The sequence below is a fragment of the Hydractinia symbiolongicarpus genome, chromosome 3 (genome assembly GCF_029227915.1).
Source record: "Hydractinia symbiolongicarpus strain clone_291-10 chromosome 3, HSymV2.1, whole genome shotgun sequence".
Taxonomy (NCBI): Eukaryota; Metazoa; Cnidaria; class Hydrozoa; order Anthoathecata; family Hydractiniidae; genus Hydractinia; species Hydractinia symbiolongicarpus.
Genome location: NC_079877.1, coordinates 10,596,943 through 10,614,622, shown reverse-complemented (window position 1 = coordinate 10,614,622; position 17,680 = coordinate 10,596,943). Strand labels below are relative to the sequence as shown.

Genomic DNA, 17,680 nt, shown 5'->3' with positions numbered 1-17,680 from the left:
CAAAGAGGACTAAAAATCAATAATCTATTTTAATGGCTTTTTATAAAATATTTCTCTAGGAGAGTTTCAATATAAATTGCCTACTTTTTCCCTTAATGTGCCACAAGGAATGGCCTTTGGTCGTTCTTAAACAAACCCACCCACCCAGTGCTCCAAAAACAGCAACCCATGGCAATTAAAAAAAGCCAAAATACATTATTGAATCATCAAAATAAAAATGTTGAATGCTTGCTTTAGGTTAAAGAGGACTTTTAATATTTAGATGTTTGGTTCACAATTTAATTATATAGATAATATATAATACAGTGCAGTACTATCCAAACCATTATTTAGCATAACCAGGAGACCATAGCAGAGTTAGAAAAATGTGAGGCCACCTTTACACCGAATCGGTGACAATTTAGAGATGTATGTAAAAATAAAGGTACATCAACTATAGGTAAAAAAATGGCTTCTGTCGTTTTTCTTGCTTGCTACATTGCTTTCTCGCAATAAAAATTTGAGACGGCTTTATAATTATGTGAAATTGGAATTTTAAACACTTATCTTGAAAATTTTGGCCACAGAGGAAACTACCACCAGAAAAAAACCCATCCAAAAAATCAATTCAGGTGCTTTTTTATATCATGCATTTTTGAAAAATCAACTACTATAAATTTAGGGTAGTTCGCTCTATAAGTGGTCCAACATTCAGGCCTCCTATACATTTATTATATAAACGTCACAATTTTTTAAATACCTTAATGTTATAGAAAGAGGAATCACAACACATCTAGAGAGTGTGAAAAGTCATTTGTCCTGCGAAACTTTTGCCTTACTGCGCATCTATTTTAAGCCGAGGGAACGAAGGGACTCAGAAATGGATATGAGAAGGAAACAAGAGATTTTACTTTGCTCTTAGCGGTCATTTAATCTTATATTTTATAGCAACAATACCTATGTTCGTAAATTCTTAAAAGAGAAATATTCTCTACTAAAAACGATAAACAATCTATAAATTTAACTGCACAATAAAGTCGAAAACTTCTTGCTTTGAATTAATCTTGTCTTTGGCCGCCATGTTTTATCATTGTTTGATTGACATTTATCGTGATCATTCACCCTCCTTCGTAGATATCACACTACTCAATGCAACACTGTTTTGCTCATACGCTCTCTGTTTACCTTAACTTGTTGTCATACATGCAAATGGTACACGTATGTTTTTTGTTACAAATGACTTTAACCCTTAGTTTTTAATTCTCACTCAATTTTAGCTTGAATTTATTACGTAACTTTTTATTATCCGCAAAATTAGCTAAAAAACCCGTCAGCGACATTTAACAATGGTCAACCTCATGCGATAAAATAGTTTAATTATTAGAGACATAGATAAGAGATTTCTTTCGTTTTTAAATGAGTTCAAAATTGTCATACTTGTCTAAAATCTAATAGGGGACCGTGTACGTTATTTCAAGTACGCGGCTCCTTTATTAGATTGTCTCGTGCAAATTACATACATAACCTACGTGTTTTTTATAAGAAACACGATAGCAACTACTAATTCGTCAATTATAGTACTATAGAAAGCATTTTTAAGAGAAGAAACAGTAAAAATAAAAAAAAACTTGTATTTTGTATTATTGTACCCCGGGGGTTGTTCCGTGTTTCGCTGTTCAGCGTTTTACAGCGAGCCGACAGAAATGACTGAGTCATCAAAAATTGATCAAAACAAATATGGAGCATGGAGAAGAAGTGAGGGCGCTAATAGCGCGAAAAAACTTGATTGAAGAAGAAATTCGTGACCTACAAGATGTCTTACGCTCAGTATGTACCCTTTTTTATCAAACCTTTTCGCATTACTTAGTCGTTGTTTTTTATACTTTTGTGATTTTATAAGCGCTAGCTTTAACAGTGCGCCGTAGATTAGTGGTTATTGTGGCGCCGTAGATATTAGGTGGTTATAGCTCTCGTACTCTGTGCGGGAGACCAGGGTGGCGAGTGAATGTTACCATAGCCTTGGGTTAACCCAAGCCATGTGAGGGAAATTGGGGAGATGACATACTGTGTGGGCCGTTGGATGTTGCCGGGAGTTGTCTCTAGTAGAGTGCGGGCCCTAATTGGGTCTGCGTAGCTCAAAATGAGCATTAAATACTCTAGGTCTTTCCATCTAAGCCATCATGGCCACTCCTGGAAATAATAGGGAAATAATACGGTATAATCCCTCAATATTTGTGAGGCTAGCCATGTACAATATGCACATCTACCGATGGCTAAAGAGCAAAATTTTCCCTGTGTCGTGTTCATGCATGTTAGCAACTTATATTATTTTGTCCCATTTGTGTTACCCTCCAACATTTGCCTCAGAAATTGGTGAGTAAATAAATGAACATGAATTAGGAAATAATAACCAAAAGTAAGTAAACAAACTCCCTCCATTGCAAAGCCCATATCAAAAAGGATAAAGGTGTAGCTACCCAGCTAACTTTTCTTTAGTAAGAATAAAATATCATCTTTAAATAATACAATAGAGTTAATTAAGTTGTACAACAAATTTTTTTGTCAGACTATGAACTGAAGTGTGATTCTTGGTTTTGACAGCAAAGTTAAGAAGTATGCATATAAGCTTTTCCTTGTAACCCTGACTTCTGTCTGTTAATAATTCTGAACGTGTGCTTGCATATTTAGCATAAAGAAAAAGTTCACACTTCCATCATCTTTCTGCATACTCAGTTCACACGTTTTCATAACACCTACGAAAATCTTTACAAACAAATATCTCGTTAGTAAATTTTTGCATACATGCCTTTACGTTTGTGGTCTCTTTTTCAGAAAGCTTCCTATTGGCTCATTAAAATTTTCGGTAATGGAAAGCTGAATAAATTATGCACAAAAGGTTCCCAGATTTTTTTGTATAAATTACTGATTAGCGAATTATGACGACAGAAAGAAAAAATATGCATTTTTTGAATGATTATATATAATTACAAATAATTTCATAACAACGTTGTTACAAAAAAAGAAAAAAACGGGAACCTTTTTGAATTTAATTTATGCTGAATATAATAGTGCAAAAACGAGAAGTCTGTGACCACGCGTTCGGAAAAAGAAGCCATTTTAAAACGTACGGCGAAAAAAAAAGGTGTGAGTTTAATTCATTATATTTTCTTTTTGGAAAATTAACATCTCACAAAAATAATACCATCAAAAAAGTCTTTCATCAAACATTCAGAAACAAAAAAAAAATAAGAAAAAATATAAAAGTATTGATAAATTTTAAACGTTTTTCTGAGACTACTCATCAAGTGAGTTTTTTTCCTTTACAGTAACTTTAAGCACTTTTTTGAACATTTAACTTGTAAAACGTTTCACATTATATAAACGCACATTACCGTATTTTCCGGTATATAACACGCACATCGTATAACCCGCAGCTCAGCTTTTTTAGGGACTTATGAACTAGATGCTATCAGATAGCCGCACCTTCGTATAACCTGCATAAAATTTCAATCAATGTGTTTTACTAACCCGCACCTTTTCATAACCCGCATCATGTTAAGAAAAAAATTCAGCACATTTTTACTTACCCCAATCATTTTATAATCATGTGCGTGTGATCTGTTTCTTCATGCTGGAGACAAGTGGGGGACGTTTAAACTCGTGAACCCCAAACACGAGAACCAAGTGTCTGAACTAGCGACTCTCTTATTCTTATCTTCTTTGTCTCCGATTGGCGAAATAATAATGAATTAAAATTAATTTGACAAATCGATCTTATGCTAATGCCGGCAGTACCAAATCGGACAATGCTGTTTTCTTTTAATTTGTAAACATTAGTTTCAGCCAATAATAACTCTTCCTGCGATTGAACAAACAAACAAATAAAAAGCCATTCTATCAGGTTATAAACCTAAAGTAAAATCTCTGTTTTTTATGTATATTTAAGTTTTTTTGGCATAAAAATAAACAACATAATAACTATCACAGATTGTCTGTAACAGTGATGTATGGAACATGATTTTCTAATGTTTATAGAATTTTGTTATCTATTTATATCTCAGCAATCACAGTGTGCATGATAAAATGAATGGCAGCAATAAGGAAGAGATAGTTGCGTGTGTCTAATTAATTGTATTTTATATTTATTTTTCATATTTTTAGTGGCCACCTGTTGCTTGAAGGTACTGAAGATAAAAAAGAAAATTATTATGTATATTTTAATTTTAACACTTTTCAAAATTTTTAACAGGAATTAATAATGAAGTCCTGGGCACTAGGTTGTGAAATACGTGTCAATTAAACTTAAAAATGATACCTGCTATATTGCTTTATTGCTAATAGCAAATCATTTCAATGTGATTGCAAAGATATAAATAGATTAGAATTAAATTCAATACAAAAAATGATCTCCAGAATTGTGTTTCAGAGAGAGCTTGTAATAGTAACAATGGCAAGCAAAAGAAAGTTAAAGAAAGCAATTTCACTGTGTAAAAAAATTAAATCACGTAGTTGAAGATTACGTAGATATAGGATCGTGCATGCAGTTATATTAATGTACGCATTTTATCCCATGGGTACTATTTTCTTCATTGAATGTATAAACTTTAAATTTTACAATAAATGACAAAAATATAAAACTTATCACATAACCCCCACCACAATATAACCCGCACCAACGATGGAAGTTGTAAAATACGGTATACACTCAACACGTTGTCACTACTGATACACAATGGCTTTGTATTTAAAGTTGCTCTTTCAGCACAATAACCCCTCCCTCCCTAACTAAAAAGAAGAGCACTTTTTTGCTTTCATAACACAAATATATATACACAACATTATTTCAAACTTTTGTCTGCTAAATATTGTCCACTTGTTTAGTTTTACTATACTTGCAATTTATACAAGCTCTGGAAACATTGCACAACTATAAATGGTAATCTTACCTACAAATATCTGTTATAAAACAGATTTCATATATTTACTGAACTTGGAACTTGGAAAGAATGGAGGAGGATAATTGGGTAAGAAAGTGTAGAGACTTGATAGTTCCTGGGGCAAAGCCCAGAGGCAGACCGAGAAAGACTTGGCAAGAGGTTATAAGGACAGACTTGATAGAGAGGAAGTTGAGTTTAGATCTAACACAGTCTAGATCAGATTGGAAGAGGGTCATTAATATACCCCGTCCAACCCATGCTAGCATGGAAAACGGACGTTAAGCCGAGAATGATGATGATGATGATGATAATAAATCCAATTTTGAAGTTGGATTTCAATTGTAGTACTTATGCTGGTTTGGTCTGTTTTTTCTTTTCTTTATTACACCTGCCATTTAACAAAGAACTAAAAAAAAATTGTAAGCAGTGTGTATAATTAAAAATCCAGAATGCGTGTTTTTAATCGTAATAAGTTATTCTGGTTAGAGGATCATGGAGCACAAAATATTTGAAGTTTTTGCAAAACATTTGCCTTACATTTACCTATTCAAGATATAATATATATTTAACTTAGAATAAATTTTATATCTGCAAGGGTTTTCTTGTGTGTGAAGATCTCAGAGAATGTACTTCAAAGTGAATCAAAAACGAACTGAGCAATGTTTGAAAATCATTGTTTTTGAGGCTTACTCAATTTTTATTGTCACTAATACTTCCTACCAACCCTGTTCAAAGAGGACTAAAAATCAATAATCTATTTTAATGGCTTTTTATAAAATATTTCTCTAGGAGAGTTTCAATATAAATTGCCTACTTTTTCCCTTAATGTGCCACAAGGAATGGCCTTTGGTCGTTCTTAAACAAACCCACCCACCCAGTGCTCCAAAAACAGCAACCCATGGCAATTAAAAAAAGCCAAAATACATTATTGAATCATCAAAATAAAAATGTTGAATGCTTGCTTTAGGTTAAAGAGGACTTTTAATATTTAGATGTTTGGTTCACAATTTAATTATATAGATAATATATAATACAGTGCAGTACTATCCAAACCATTATTTAGCATAACCAGGAGACCATAGCAGAGTTAGAAAAATGTGAGGCCACCTTTACACCGAATCGGTGACAATTTAGAGATGTATGTAAAAATAAAGGTACATCAACTATAGGTAAAAAAATGGCTTCTGTCGTTTTTCTTGCTTGCTACATTGCTTTCTCGCAATAAAAATTTGAGACGGCTTTATAATTATGTGAAATTGGAATTTTAAACACTTATCTTGAAAATTTTGGCCACAGAGGAAACTACCACCAGAAAAAAACCCATCCAAAAAATCAATTCAGGTGCTTTTTTATATCATGCATTTTTGAAAAATCAACTACTATAAATTTAGGGTAGTTCGCTCTATAAGTGGTCCAACATTCAGGCCTCCTATACATTTATTATATAAACGTCACAATTTTTTAAATACCTTAATGTTATAGAAAGAGGAATCACAACACATCTAGAGAGTGTGAAAAGTCATTTGTCCTGCGAAACTTTTGCCTTACTGCGCATCTATTTTAAGCCGAGGGAACGAAGGGACTCAGAAATGGATATGAGAAGGAAACAAGAGATTTTACTTTGCTCTTAGCGGTCATTTAATCTTATATTTTATAGCAACAATACCTATGTTCGTAAATTCTTAAAAGAGAAATATTCTCTACTAAAAACGATAAACAATCTATAAATTTAACTGCACAATAAAGTCGAAAACTTCTTGCTTTGAATTAATCTTGTCTTTGGCCGCCATGTTTTATCATTGTTTGATTGACATTTATCGTGATCATTCACCCTCCTTCGTAGATATCACACTACTCAATGCAACACTGTTTTGCTCATACGCTCTCTGTTTACCTTAACTTGTTGTCATACATGCAAATGGTACACGTATGTTTTTTGTTACAAATGACTTTAACCCTTAGTTTTTAATTCTCACTCAATTTTAGCTTGAATTTATTACGTAACTTTTTATTATCCGCAAAATTAGCTAAAAAACCCGTCAGCGACATTTAACAATGGTCAACCTCATGCGATAAAATAGTTTAATTATTAGAGACATAGATAAGAGATTTCTTTCGTTTTTAAATGAGTTCAAAATTGTCATACTTGTCTAAAATCTAATAGGGGACCGTGTACGTTATTTCAAGTACGCGGCTCCTTTATTAGATTGTCTCGTGCAAATTACATACATAACCTACGTGTTTTTTATAAGAAACACGATAGCAACTACTAATTCGTCAATTATAGTACTATAGAAAGCATTTTTAAGAGAAGAAACAGTAAAAATAAAAAAAAACTTGTATTTTGTATTATTGTACCCCGGGGGTTGTTCCGTGTTTCGCTGTTCAGCGTTTTACAGCGAGCCGACAGAAATGACTGAGTCATCAAAAATTGATCAAAACAAATATGGAGCATGGAGAAGAAGTGAGGGCGCTAATAGCGCGAAAAAACTTGATTGAAGAAGAAATTCGTGACCTACAAGATGTCTTACGCTCAGTATGTACCCTTTTTTATCAAACCTTTTCGCATTACTTAGTCGTTGTTTTTTATACTTTTGTGATTTTATAAGCGCTAGCTTTAACAGTGCGCCGTAGATTAGTGGTTATTGTGGCGCCGTAGATATTAGGTGGTTATAGCTCTCGTACTCTGTGCGGGAGACCAGGGTGGCGAGTGAATGTTACCATAGCCTTGGGTTAACCCAAGCCATGTGAGGGAAATTGGGGAGATGACATACTGTGTGGGCCGTTGGATGTTGCCGGGAGTTGTCTCTAGTAGAGTGCGGGCCCTAATTGGGTCTGCGTAGCTCAAAATGAGCATTAAATACTCTAGGTCTTTCCATCTAAGCCATCATGGCCACTCCTGGAAATAATAGGGAAATAATACGGTATAATCCCTCAATATTTGTGAGGCTAGCCATGTACAATATGCACATCTACCGATGGCTAAAGAGCAAAATTTTCCCTGTGTCGTGTTCATGCATGTTAGCAACTTATATTATTTTGTCCCATTTGTGTTACCCTCCAACATTTGCCTCAGAAATTGGTGAGTAAATAAATGAACATGAATTAGGAAATAATAACCAAAAGTAAGTAAACAAACTCCCTCCATTGCAAAGCCCATATCAAAAAGGATAAAGGTGTAGCTACCCAGCTAACTTATTTGGCAATTCGGTTCAGCTTTCTTGCCATAGTGATTATTGACATTTTGCTTAATTTACGAATCGAATTTGTACTACATCCGTCATTTTTAAAATTTCGCTGGGTGAAAACAAAGCTAGTTGTAGGGAGGAGAATGCTAAAAAATGTGAAAGTGGAAGAAAAATTAGCTAATGGAAGGTAACCACAATAAAAATTTGTCAGGAAATGATGCTTAGGAGCTTTCGAAAAACATTTTTAGGCCCCGTTAGCAGGATATCGTCGCTAAGATTCGGCCCCTTCCCCCCTCTTTTAGAGTATTTCTGTCCGTGAAATACACACATTCGGATAAATCTTGGAAGACTCAGGGGCGTGTTTTGTAGATAAAAGTTATCGGAATTGATGACAAGAGGAATTATGCTCATGAATGACAAAGAATTTTCAGGCCAGGAACAAATTTTTGAAATTTCTAAATCCTTGATGAATTTTTTTTTCAAACTTCAGACACCCTCTCCCCCTTAGCAGTAATATCCCGCTAACAGAGCCCAAAAAATATTTTTGAAGGCACCTTGGCGATCTAAGTTTTTCTGCAAAAAATTATCTTTGCTCAAACTTCCTAACATTGTTCTTGAAACTCCAAAATGTGTCTACCTCTGCACTCTCTTCACATTAAATACGGAAACTTTTCACCTCCAAAAAATTTATGACGTCAAACCGAATTGCTGAATAGCTTCCACTTATCCTGTTAATACTATGTTTAAAATTAGTAATTTAACATTTGTTAAGCAAAATTTAAAATACTAAAGCAAATATAAAACCACATTTTCTTATGCGTACATCTTCTTTGTCAAAAGCCGCCATATTGTGTTTTTTCTTTCAATTACACCCAGTTTGACGTTATCTTCTGGATGGCAAAAAAGGTCCTTTGAACATGTTGCTGCAAAACCCATTAAAACTCAGAGAAAGAGAAGAAGAGTAAATTATTACAATTAAGTTTAATTTTGTGATTAAATAAATAAATAAATAAATATAAAATGTCTTCTTGCGCTATACTTTTTTTCAATAAAAATGATGGAATTAGCACTAGAAAACATTCTTTTATCAGCTTTCCAAACAGGTAAGAAACAATGAGCTACCTGGAGTCATCAACAGAGTTAATACTCTTCCAAAACCAATTTAGATATTAGATGAACACTTTTTATCAGATAAAGCTTCTTCCCAAGCTAATATTTTGCACCTTTAGTGACAAATATCCTGTTAACATTTTGATAACTTTTTTTAAGTGGGAGGTAAGCTTTAAAACCACCAAAAAATGCTGCTAAAATTTGTTTTTGGTCACACAGTGGAAATGTCGTTTTTTTCCAATCACTAATCACTGACAACAAATATTGCACAGCAAAAAGAAGTTGTTGTTTTTGTTTATTGTTGGGATTTAATTTCCATATTTTGACATTTTAGCATGATTGTGATATGACAAATCCTTTGGTGGATACAGACGGTTACCCTCTACCAGAAGTAGATATTATTACAGTACGAAAAACACGAGTTAAAATTATATGTACGTTTCAATAAATGTTAGTACATTAACTACAATAATGAATGTTGCACAATCCATTTAAAACCACAATATTTTGTGTTTAAAAGATATCGATTTTATTTTTTGTGTTAATATGTGTTGTTAGTCTTTTATGTTATTACCAAAATTAATCGTTATTCTTGCCATTTACACTTTAAGTATTTGCAGATTTTCGAAGTATTCAAAAATCTGCAAATTTCAATAATATTTATTATGCTGTAGAAGAGCGCAACCCCAAACTGCAATATGTTGCTAAATGCATGATAATGCCTAGATTGGCGTTTATTTGCCAATTTCGAGGATTTATTATCATGATAAATGGGTGAAAAAGGAACGAGATACAAAAGAATTGTATAATTTGATTTTACTCTAACGTGTTATGTATGTAATTCAGTTTAATTGTATTGTTATAATAATAATATAATAATAAATATATAGTAATAATTTAGGTTGAGGGTTTTTAGATTAAATTTTAGACCTTCAAAATGATCTTAAATCATTGATGGACGAAATAGAAAAAGGTTTACACGAAATCCATGCGAAAGCACGCACGAAGAAAGAACAACCAGATCACTTGACAGAAAAACACACAGAAGTTTTACCAGGTTGGCTTGTACACTTATTAAGTCTTTATCAACGAGATGATTTCCAGACACAAAAAGTTTTAATATTTTTAAGTGAAAGTGTTTTTATTTTAGAACAAAAACCATTTTTGCTAGTAGACGCTGTTACTGATGGCTCACCTGCTGCGAAAGCGGTAAGGTAATCTTTTAAGTGAGGTTTTTCCCAGCTTTACATATTGTCTTAGTTCTCCTTATATTTTTTTATGGACACTCTTACTCTGCAAACAATTGATTTTTTGCATTTAAACACAAAAATTATTTAGAAAAACGCCCATCAAAATTGTTATTGTTCACCTAGATATGTTCATACAAGGCAAATTGTTTGCCTTCAAAGTATTTCCTCATTCTTAAAGCATTTATAATATACCATTTATCTGTTCCAGCCAAATTGTTTAAAGTTTTAGTAATTTTCTGATAACAATAATTTTGACTAAAATGAAATAAAAGTAGCTTCAAGTACGTTAAAGCCCAAAAATTCCAGTGAAAAAAACTTTTTTGTTTAACAGACAAGTCTATGACTATTAGATAACTATTTTTTTGCCAGCGTAAAAGTCCAATTTTTATGCAATAGCCTAAATTAAATGTAATTTTGGATGTATCAGTTGCTTTACTACAAACCTTTTGTATTTAAGGGCTTGAAAGTCAACGATCTTGTGACCCGTTTTGGTTCTGTGAATATATCGAACTTTTCTGGTTTACAAATGATAGGATCGTTGGTTCAGAATAGTAAAAGCGTGAGTGTTTTGTTTACACAACCTTGGTAATAGGTTACAAATATGACAACTGATCCACTTCTGGCTAATCGTAATTGTTTGTTTTAGAAAGAGCTCATTGTTAATATAAAAAGAGGCGAAGCCGAAAAAATTGTAAAATTAGTACCTGACACATGGGAAGGTGGTGGCCTATTAGGGTATGTATATGTAATACAAGCTACTTTTCGTGCAGAAACATTTGCGGGCAGATTCGCAATTTAGCTCAATTCGCGAAAGTTTATGTTGCAAAATAGTTTAAGGAGATCCATTTGCGGAAAATTATTATAAAGCGAAAATTTTTTCCATTTAAATCGCGAAAGTTATTTTTTTTTAATCTAAGCGACAAGTTTGATCATATAATTAGTGGAAACGTTCGCAAGGGTATATGAAAATCTAACTTAATTAAAATATTCATTTGACGTTCAATAGGGAGGCGCTTATTAGAGGGCGTCGCTAATTCGCTTATTAGAGGGCGTCGCTAGCCTTAATTATGCTGCTGATCTGCGTGTAGTTGTAGAATTTCAGTGCCCAAAATTTGACTTCTGCAGAAGAAGTCAAATTTTGGGCACTTCACTATTTTTTACACAAACATACAAACATTCTAAAATTTAAATAATCACCCCCAAAATATTGCTAAGAGTGAATAAGTGAGAATTATTATGCTGAAAGAAATAATTTTCAATGGTTGGGCAATAATTTTGAAAAAGCTTAATTGCGAAACTTCATATCCTTAAATAGGCTATTCGTAAAACAAAATATTTATAAAAAAATTCCTACATCACTTTCATCTTTATTGTTTAAAGTTTTGTGTAATACATCATGTGATGTTGAAGAATTCAGGATTTCAGGACCTTCCTAAACTTATAGTGATCCTATGTCTATTCCGAAAGTTAATTCTCGTATAAAAATCATTAAATGATCATTTTCGAAAGTTATTCTTCGGGGAAAATTTTTAAATTGTTTATTTGCGAGAGTTATGTTCTTTTGTTTTGCGATTTTTTCATTCTTTAAAATAGATAAAAAAAAATATAGTTCGCCTATATATACCCAGATAAAAGAACAATTTTCTGGTTTTTCTAAAGAAAATAAACAATAAAGCCAATTATCTAACGTTTTTAGAAAGGTGTATTTATCATTTTTTTAGTCAGTTACAAAGTCTAGACTTTTTGTTTTTTCAAAAGGTGGCAAAAATTTTTGCAAAGAAAATAACTTTAATCATGCCTAAAGATAAAAAATTCACAAATTGCGTTCATATAGAGAAAAACTGCCCACCTAGCCGAGATCCCGGTACCAGTATGCCTAGATCTCGATTGGGCGGGCTGGGTTTTTTTTACATATGAACGCAAAGCATTTTTTACAAGAAATAAAAAGTAAGATCTCGGACAAACGAGTCACCTAATTTGCCGGACTATTTTTTCCATATTAACACCCCGTTAGCTTTTCTTAAGAAACACAAGTTTAAGAAACATGTGGTTCAAAATAGATGATTTTTAAAAAACATCGGGGATTCTCTTTCCTTTCTTTACTAATATCCAAATTAAACACTCTTTATTGTTACATCGCATAACAGCAAATGGTGGTTTAAATAACTTTTTTTCGTCTTATTAAATCATTTTTTACAAAATCTTTTTTGCTTACATTTAATTTTTAGCACCATGGTTATTTCTTCGCACATTAAGCTGCGAGCAAGATATGCTTAAAAGGGGCGCAAAATTTGATTGCACAAAACATATTTTTGTAATACATACATTTATTTTGTATCAATCGTAAGGAATCCGCGGGAATTATATGTGCTGAACCTGGATGTATAAAAAGAAGATGCGGATGATAATTTTTTTAATACAAATTTATTATTTTTAGATGCAATGTAGTTCCCATAAAGAAATAACACATACGATGATCAATAGAAGTTACATCAGACAAACAAAGCGACATCAAACTTGAACAAACAAATTCGTTATCCAAATTCTTGCATTTTAAACATCCTTGTTATTTATTAACTACAAGATACGAATGTAAAATTCCAGTTACCAAAGTGTTGTGCTCGTTTCACCCTTTCACTATCAGATATTTTTCACTATCAGATATTTTTCAGGATTCTATTTGTATTTGTAAATATCTTCGCTTTATGATTATTAATTTTTGAATTGGGCACCGTTTTAACAATAAAAATTAAACGGGCTGTAAAATCTGTGGAACCTCTGCAAGGCTAGTTTGATAAAACGCTAGCAGCGCTACCTCTATCGTATTTTTTTCAAAAGTTTTACAATAGTTGCATGGTCATTATCCCTGTCATTATCCCTGAAATTTCACGCGGTAATTACAACGGGTTTTTTATTTTTAACCACACTTCTCCTTAGCAAACAACAATTCCTTTTTAAATATCCCTTTTGCTTAAACATTAAATTAGATTCATTTAAATGTGTTTTTTAAATGTTCTAAGTGAAACATCTCACAAGAATACATTATTTTCTTCATTCTTTCAATTCTAATAATTTAATAGCAGACGTTTGGTCTGCAACAAACAAAAACATTTTATCATTCAAGATTGCAGAGTTTAAAAAGTTGATTTTTGAATTCGCATTATATTGAGTAATCAGATGAGATGCAATTTCTTGTTCTGTCAACACTCTGTTTACTGGTAAAGTCTGTTTTTTCGGCATTTCTTGTGGAAATGACCATAAATTAACAATTCCATCGTTTCCGCCTGATGCAAGTATTGATGTAGAGGCTTGATCAGCACGACTGAGGTAATGAACCCAAGAGACACCAAGAGTTGAATGGTGATTTATCAATATACTTGGGGCTATAACTCGCTTTCCTTTTAGAATATTAAAAACCTGCAGAGTTCCATTCCCTAAAACAAAAAAAGATGTTATCACTAACTTAAGAAAAAATTCTGAAAAAGTTGTTAGCTACAATTACTTTAAAAAACATTATATACCCAATCCAGTTGCAAGATTTTTACCATTTTCATTTATATCCATTGAGTGCACGAATGGTGGATTAAACATGTACACAGAGTTATCCCCCATTCCTTCCAATATAGTTTGAGTATTGACAGCTTGTAATATTTTTACTCTCCTGTAGTCCCATATAAACAATTGCGAGTCTAAGCCTCCTGTAACAATTTCATTTGGTCTGTTAGGAAAATAACATATTGATGAACATATATTGGTATGTTTGTTTCTTAAAGTTCTGAACAGTTGGTTTGTCTTAAGATCGAACATTTTGATTTCTCCAGCATCATCACAGGATGTTAACAACCCAGTTTGAAATTTGATTTGATTTATGTCGTCGCTATTTTCAGAGAACATATTAACAGAACTCTCTAATGAAACTCTTTTGTCAAATGAATAAATCGACCTATCACAACTCACAAAAAATAGATTGGGATCATCATCGCAACAACAAACGGATGGGATTTCTTTCTTCCTAAATTGTATCAATTCCCTAGTTCTCTCTTTTGTTAACACGTTTATATTTGATATGTAACATCCATTCTCATTGCCTACGAGGACTTCAGTTGTGGAAATAACTTGAACACAAAAATTACTGCTCTGAACATCAAAGAAATCAGGGCATTCCAGAGTTGCAGAAACACACAGCTCGTGTGTTTGTTTTTCGTGCGCCATTTTAAAATGGATCCATGTCAGAATATTTTAAAATTTTTAATAGGGCAATATTACTACAGATTTCGTGCGATTGATATTATGAAGATATAATGGCGCTAGGATAAACTTCGAGTTATCTCATCGTGGCTGGCCAAGAACGAAGAAACTAGCTACGTTTTTTTAGTACTCTTCCATTCCCTAAATCCAAACTGCACAACAATTTGAGACGTAATTTTCGCAAGAAATTTAGTAAGACCCAGTTTTATTACGATGGCTCCTATGGCTCACTTCTCTTCTCAATAAAAACACTTCTCTTAGTCAAAACACTTCTCTTCTGTATAACAACACTTCTCTTCTGTATAAAAAACTTCTTTACTTTGATACCCTTCTCTTCCGTTCGAAACACTTCTCTTCCATGTGCGAAACACTTCTCTTCCAAGAAAATTTCCCAGACTGAATATGGTCCTTAATATATGAATTTATCCAGATTTTTGTTTATGAATAATTGGCACATACCGGGCCCTGCGCATAGGAAATTTTGGACCAGTAAAGTTTGCATAAATTCTTACGGGGGCATATTAACGTTTCTACAAAATTAGATTTTTCGCGGGAAAAACTTTGCGAAATTTCAAGCTATATTCTTATATGGTCCCAGAAGCGTAATACAAGATTGCTTTTTTTTATCTAGTTTCCACTAACTTTGAACTTTTATAATTGTGATTTGGCAAAACTAGAACGTTTTGCGTGTTACAATTGACCCTTATCCCGGAATAAACATTGATTGTGATGACTGTTAGGAACAGAACTCGTGGTTTACAAAAACCAAAATATTTATTTTTGCAGCAATTAGCATTGATGTTTGTTGGGAAAAGAACTCGTGGTTTTCAAAAAACAAGATATTTATTTCTAAAATCCAAGCATTTTACATTGTTACAGGTACATATATCTTTCTACTGCACAAATCAAGGCGATACAATAATCAACAGCTTCATGAGCTGTATCTGGCTTAAGTTTGGAGAAACCCTCCATTGGAAGAACTGTTTCCGCAAATTCAATACATTCAGGCTCATTATCGTGATCTGGTACAGATAGTTCGCTAAACTCTTCTAGCTCAAGACTTGCAACCATATAATTCTGGAACAAAGTACAATGTATCAGGCCTTCAACAGGGAGCAGTAGCACCTTTGCTTGGTGCTAGCAGATGTTGATTCCAACGAATCGCAAATTTATTAAGGTTCTTTCTGATCAAATCCATAAAGCAGTAGCGTACACATTCAGCAATGAGTGCATCACCAGCATCTAAAAATCCTAACTCTGCAAGTTCTCTAAAAAATAACCTCCACCAACTTGGTCTGTCTTTTGAAAGTTGTGACCAAAAAGATTCGATTCTTTGATTAGCTGTTGATGTACCAACAAGAAAACTGCCAGTGCCAGCATATTCGTCATTATGCTGAGATCTTAATGCAATCTCAACAGCTTCCAAAATACAGTCTTCAGTACCATCATCAGACCTTATTCTTGTTAAAATATGTCACATGGCGAGGGGACTGGTCCCATGTAATAAACCTCACAAAAGGTTAAAACTACGGACCAATGATGTAAAATTGCGGACCAGATTTTAGAATTCAAGTTGTAAAGAGCCACATGCAGAGAAGTGTTAGGTGAAGAGAAGTGTCAAAATACTGAAGAGAAGTGTCAAAGTACAGAAGAGAAGTGTTTCGTTATATAGAAGAGAAGTGTTTTTAATATGGAAGAGAAGTGAGCCGTAGGGGCCATCGTAGTATTATACCCTAACGCTTTTTGGCAGTAGAGTTGCATTTTTTTTTTTTTAGTATTTCAAAGTTAGCTTTATTAGTAGCTACCTAGCAGTTAAACAGGCCATTCCTTAAGACGAGTGCGATCGCATGCGCACTCGCCCGCACACTCGTAAAAAGATTTCAGAGTGCTTTTTATCGCACTTGTGGTTAATATGTTCTACCAATGGTTTTACAAAATTCTGCTGACTTAGTTAAAAGAACTACGTAGACATAATCTCTTTTGCCTGGCCCCTTCGTTGTTGGTAACCAGGTCTTACACAAGAAATCCAGCCATGCGGTTCTTAACTAATGCGGAGGTGCACGCCGACAGAGCACGGATAAAGCAAGTCTGCAAAACTGCACTTACAGGCGGAACAGACATTTTATCATGGATTTAATTGTAAATAATTAATATTAGTTCAAATTTAATTGGGTTTTGTCTTTATGCCGCAAGTGCTATTTAAACAATTTTAAAAAAGAAACCCAAGTTAAGCATATTTTTGCCTATTTGCTTGTGATGACCCGAAAAATAAACATTTTCTTTATGAAAATGACAGTATAGTCATGCGTACTATTTCGGACATGTCAAAAAGGAAGTTAAGATTGAGAGAGTCGCTATACCACTGGACGCTCGATCATCGTGTTTGGGGTTCAAGATTCAGAACGTCCCCCCTACTTTTCTGCCACAAAATAAATGCGCAACAAAGATTAACCTCGGAGCCCATATCGCACGCGTAACATCTTTTGCACATGCGTTTTACACACACACACACACACAGCTACTAAAATATTCCTGAAAATGACTGTCTACGGTGATGTTTTCATGATAAACGAGAGCATAGGAAGCAAAAACATCGCCACAGATCGTTTAACAAATAAAAATAAGATGATAAGAAGGTGAAACATCGCCATCGCCATCAATTCCTCTTGACTCTTGACACTATATGTCAACTATGGTGAGTGGTTATTGTAACAGATGGCCCAGGGACTTCTTTTTACTGAACCATATGGCCACTGGCTTCTTTTAAACATTTTGACAACGACCTCTTGACGTCACTGGAGACACGCCTTTCCTTCTGTTACCCCAATTAACATGTGTTCAACTTTTAGTTTAGCACCATCAAATTTTCAAAGAAGGGCTTAAGACTATGAGGTTGTCTACAAATTTTGTATGGGTCAAATTTTGTTTAAAAGCATTAAAACACAATTGTAAGAAACTTACACAATGC

General features: G+C 33.5%; 2 protein-coding genes across 3 annotated transcripts; one reads left to right on the top strand and one right to left on the bottom strand.

The window, feature by feature from the left end:
- The first annotated feature begins 7,294 nt into the window (after positions 1-7,294).
- Positions 7,295-13,076, top strand: LOC130635656 (26S proteasome non-ATPase regulatory subunit 9-like). Its single transcript, XM_057445054.1, has 7 exons — positions 7,295-7,452; positions 9,549-9,648; positions 10,143-10,271; positions 10,365-10,423; positions 10,922-11,023; positions 11,111-11,199; positions 12,902-13,076. Exons 1-7 carry the CDS (start codon positions 7,363-7,365, stop codon positions 12,927-12,929), a joined length of 597 nt encoding a protein of 198 aa, XP_057301037.1. The 5' UTR covers positions 7,295-7,362; the 3' UTR covers positions 12,930-13,076.
- A 426-nt stretch (positions 13,077-13,502) lies between these two features.
- LOC130635650 (WD repeat-containing protein 53 homolog) lies at positions 13,503-14,788 on the bottom strand. 2 transcript variants are annotated; one of them, XM_057445047.1, is made up of 2 exons: positions 14,010-14,788; positions 13,503-13,898 (listed from the first exon to the last, which is right to left on the bottom strand). In XM_057445047.1, exons 1-2 carry the CDS (start codon positions 14,674-14,676, stop codon positions 13,516-13,518), a joined length of 1,050 nt encoding a protein of 349 aa, XP_057301030.1. In that variant the 5' UTR covers positions 14,677-14,788; the 3' UTR covers positions 13,503-13,515. The 2 variants fall into 2 exon arrangements, with proteins under 2 accessions (XP_057301030.1, XP_057301028.1); XM_057445045.1 differs by having other exon boundaries at positions 13,986-14,766.
- Between the last annotated feature and the right edge of the window lie 2,892 nt (positions 14,789-17,680).

Excerpts from the sequence above, each read along its gene's own strand:
- LOC130635656 (XM_057445054.1), top strand. The coding sequence starts at position 7,363 with ATGGAGCATGGAGAAGAAGTGAGGGCGCTAATAGCGCGAAAAAACTTG. Across the intron at positions 7,453-9,548 it reads TACAAGATGTCTTACGCTCA|CATGATTGTGATATGACAAA; the intron begins GTATGTACCCTT and ends TTGACATTTTAG. Across the intron at positions 9,649-10,142 it reads AACACGAGTTAAAATTATAT|ACCTTCAAAATGATCTTAAA; the intron begins GTACGTTTCAAT and ends ATTAAATTTTAG.
- LOC130635650 (XM_057445045.1), bottom strand. The coding sequence starts at position 14,676 with ATGGCGCACGAAAAACAAACACACGAGCTGTGTGTTTCTGCAACTCTG. Across the intron at positions 13,899-13,985 it reads AAATCTTGCAACTGGATTGG|GGAATGGAACTCTGCAGGTT; the intron begins GTATATAATGTT and ends TTTTTGTTTTAG.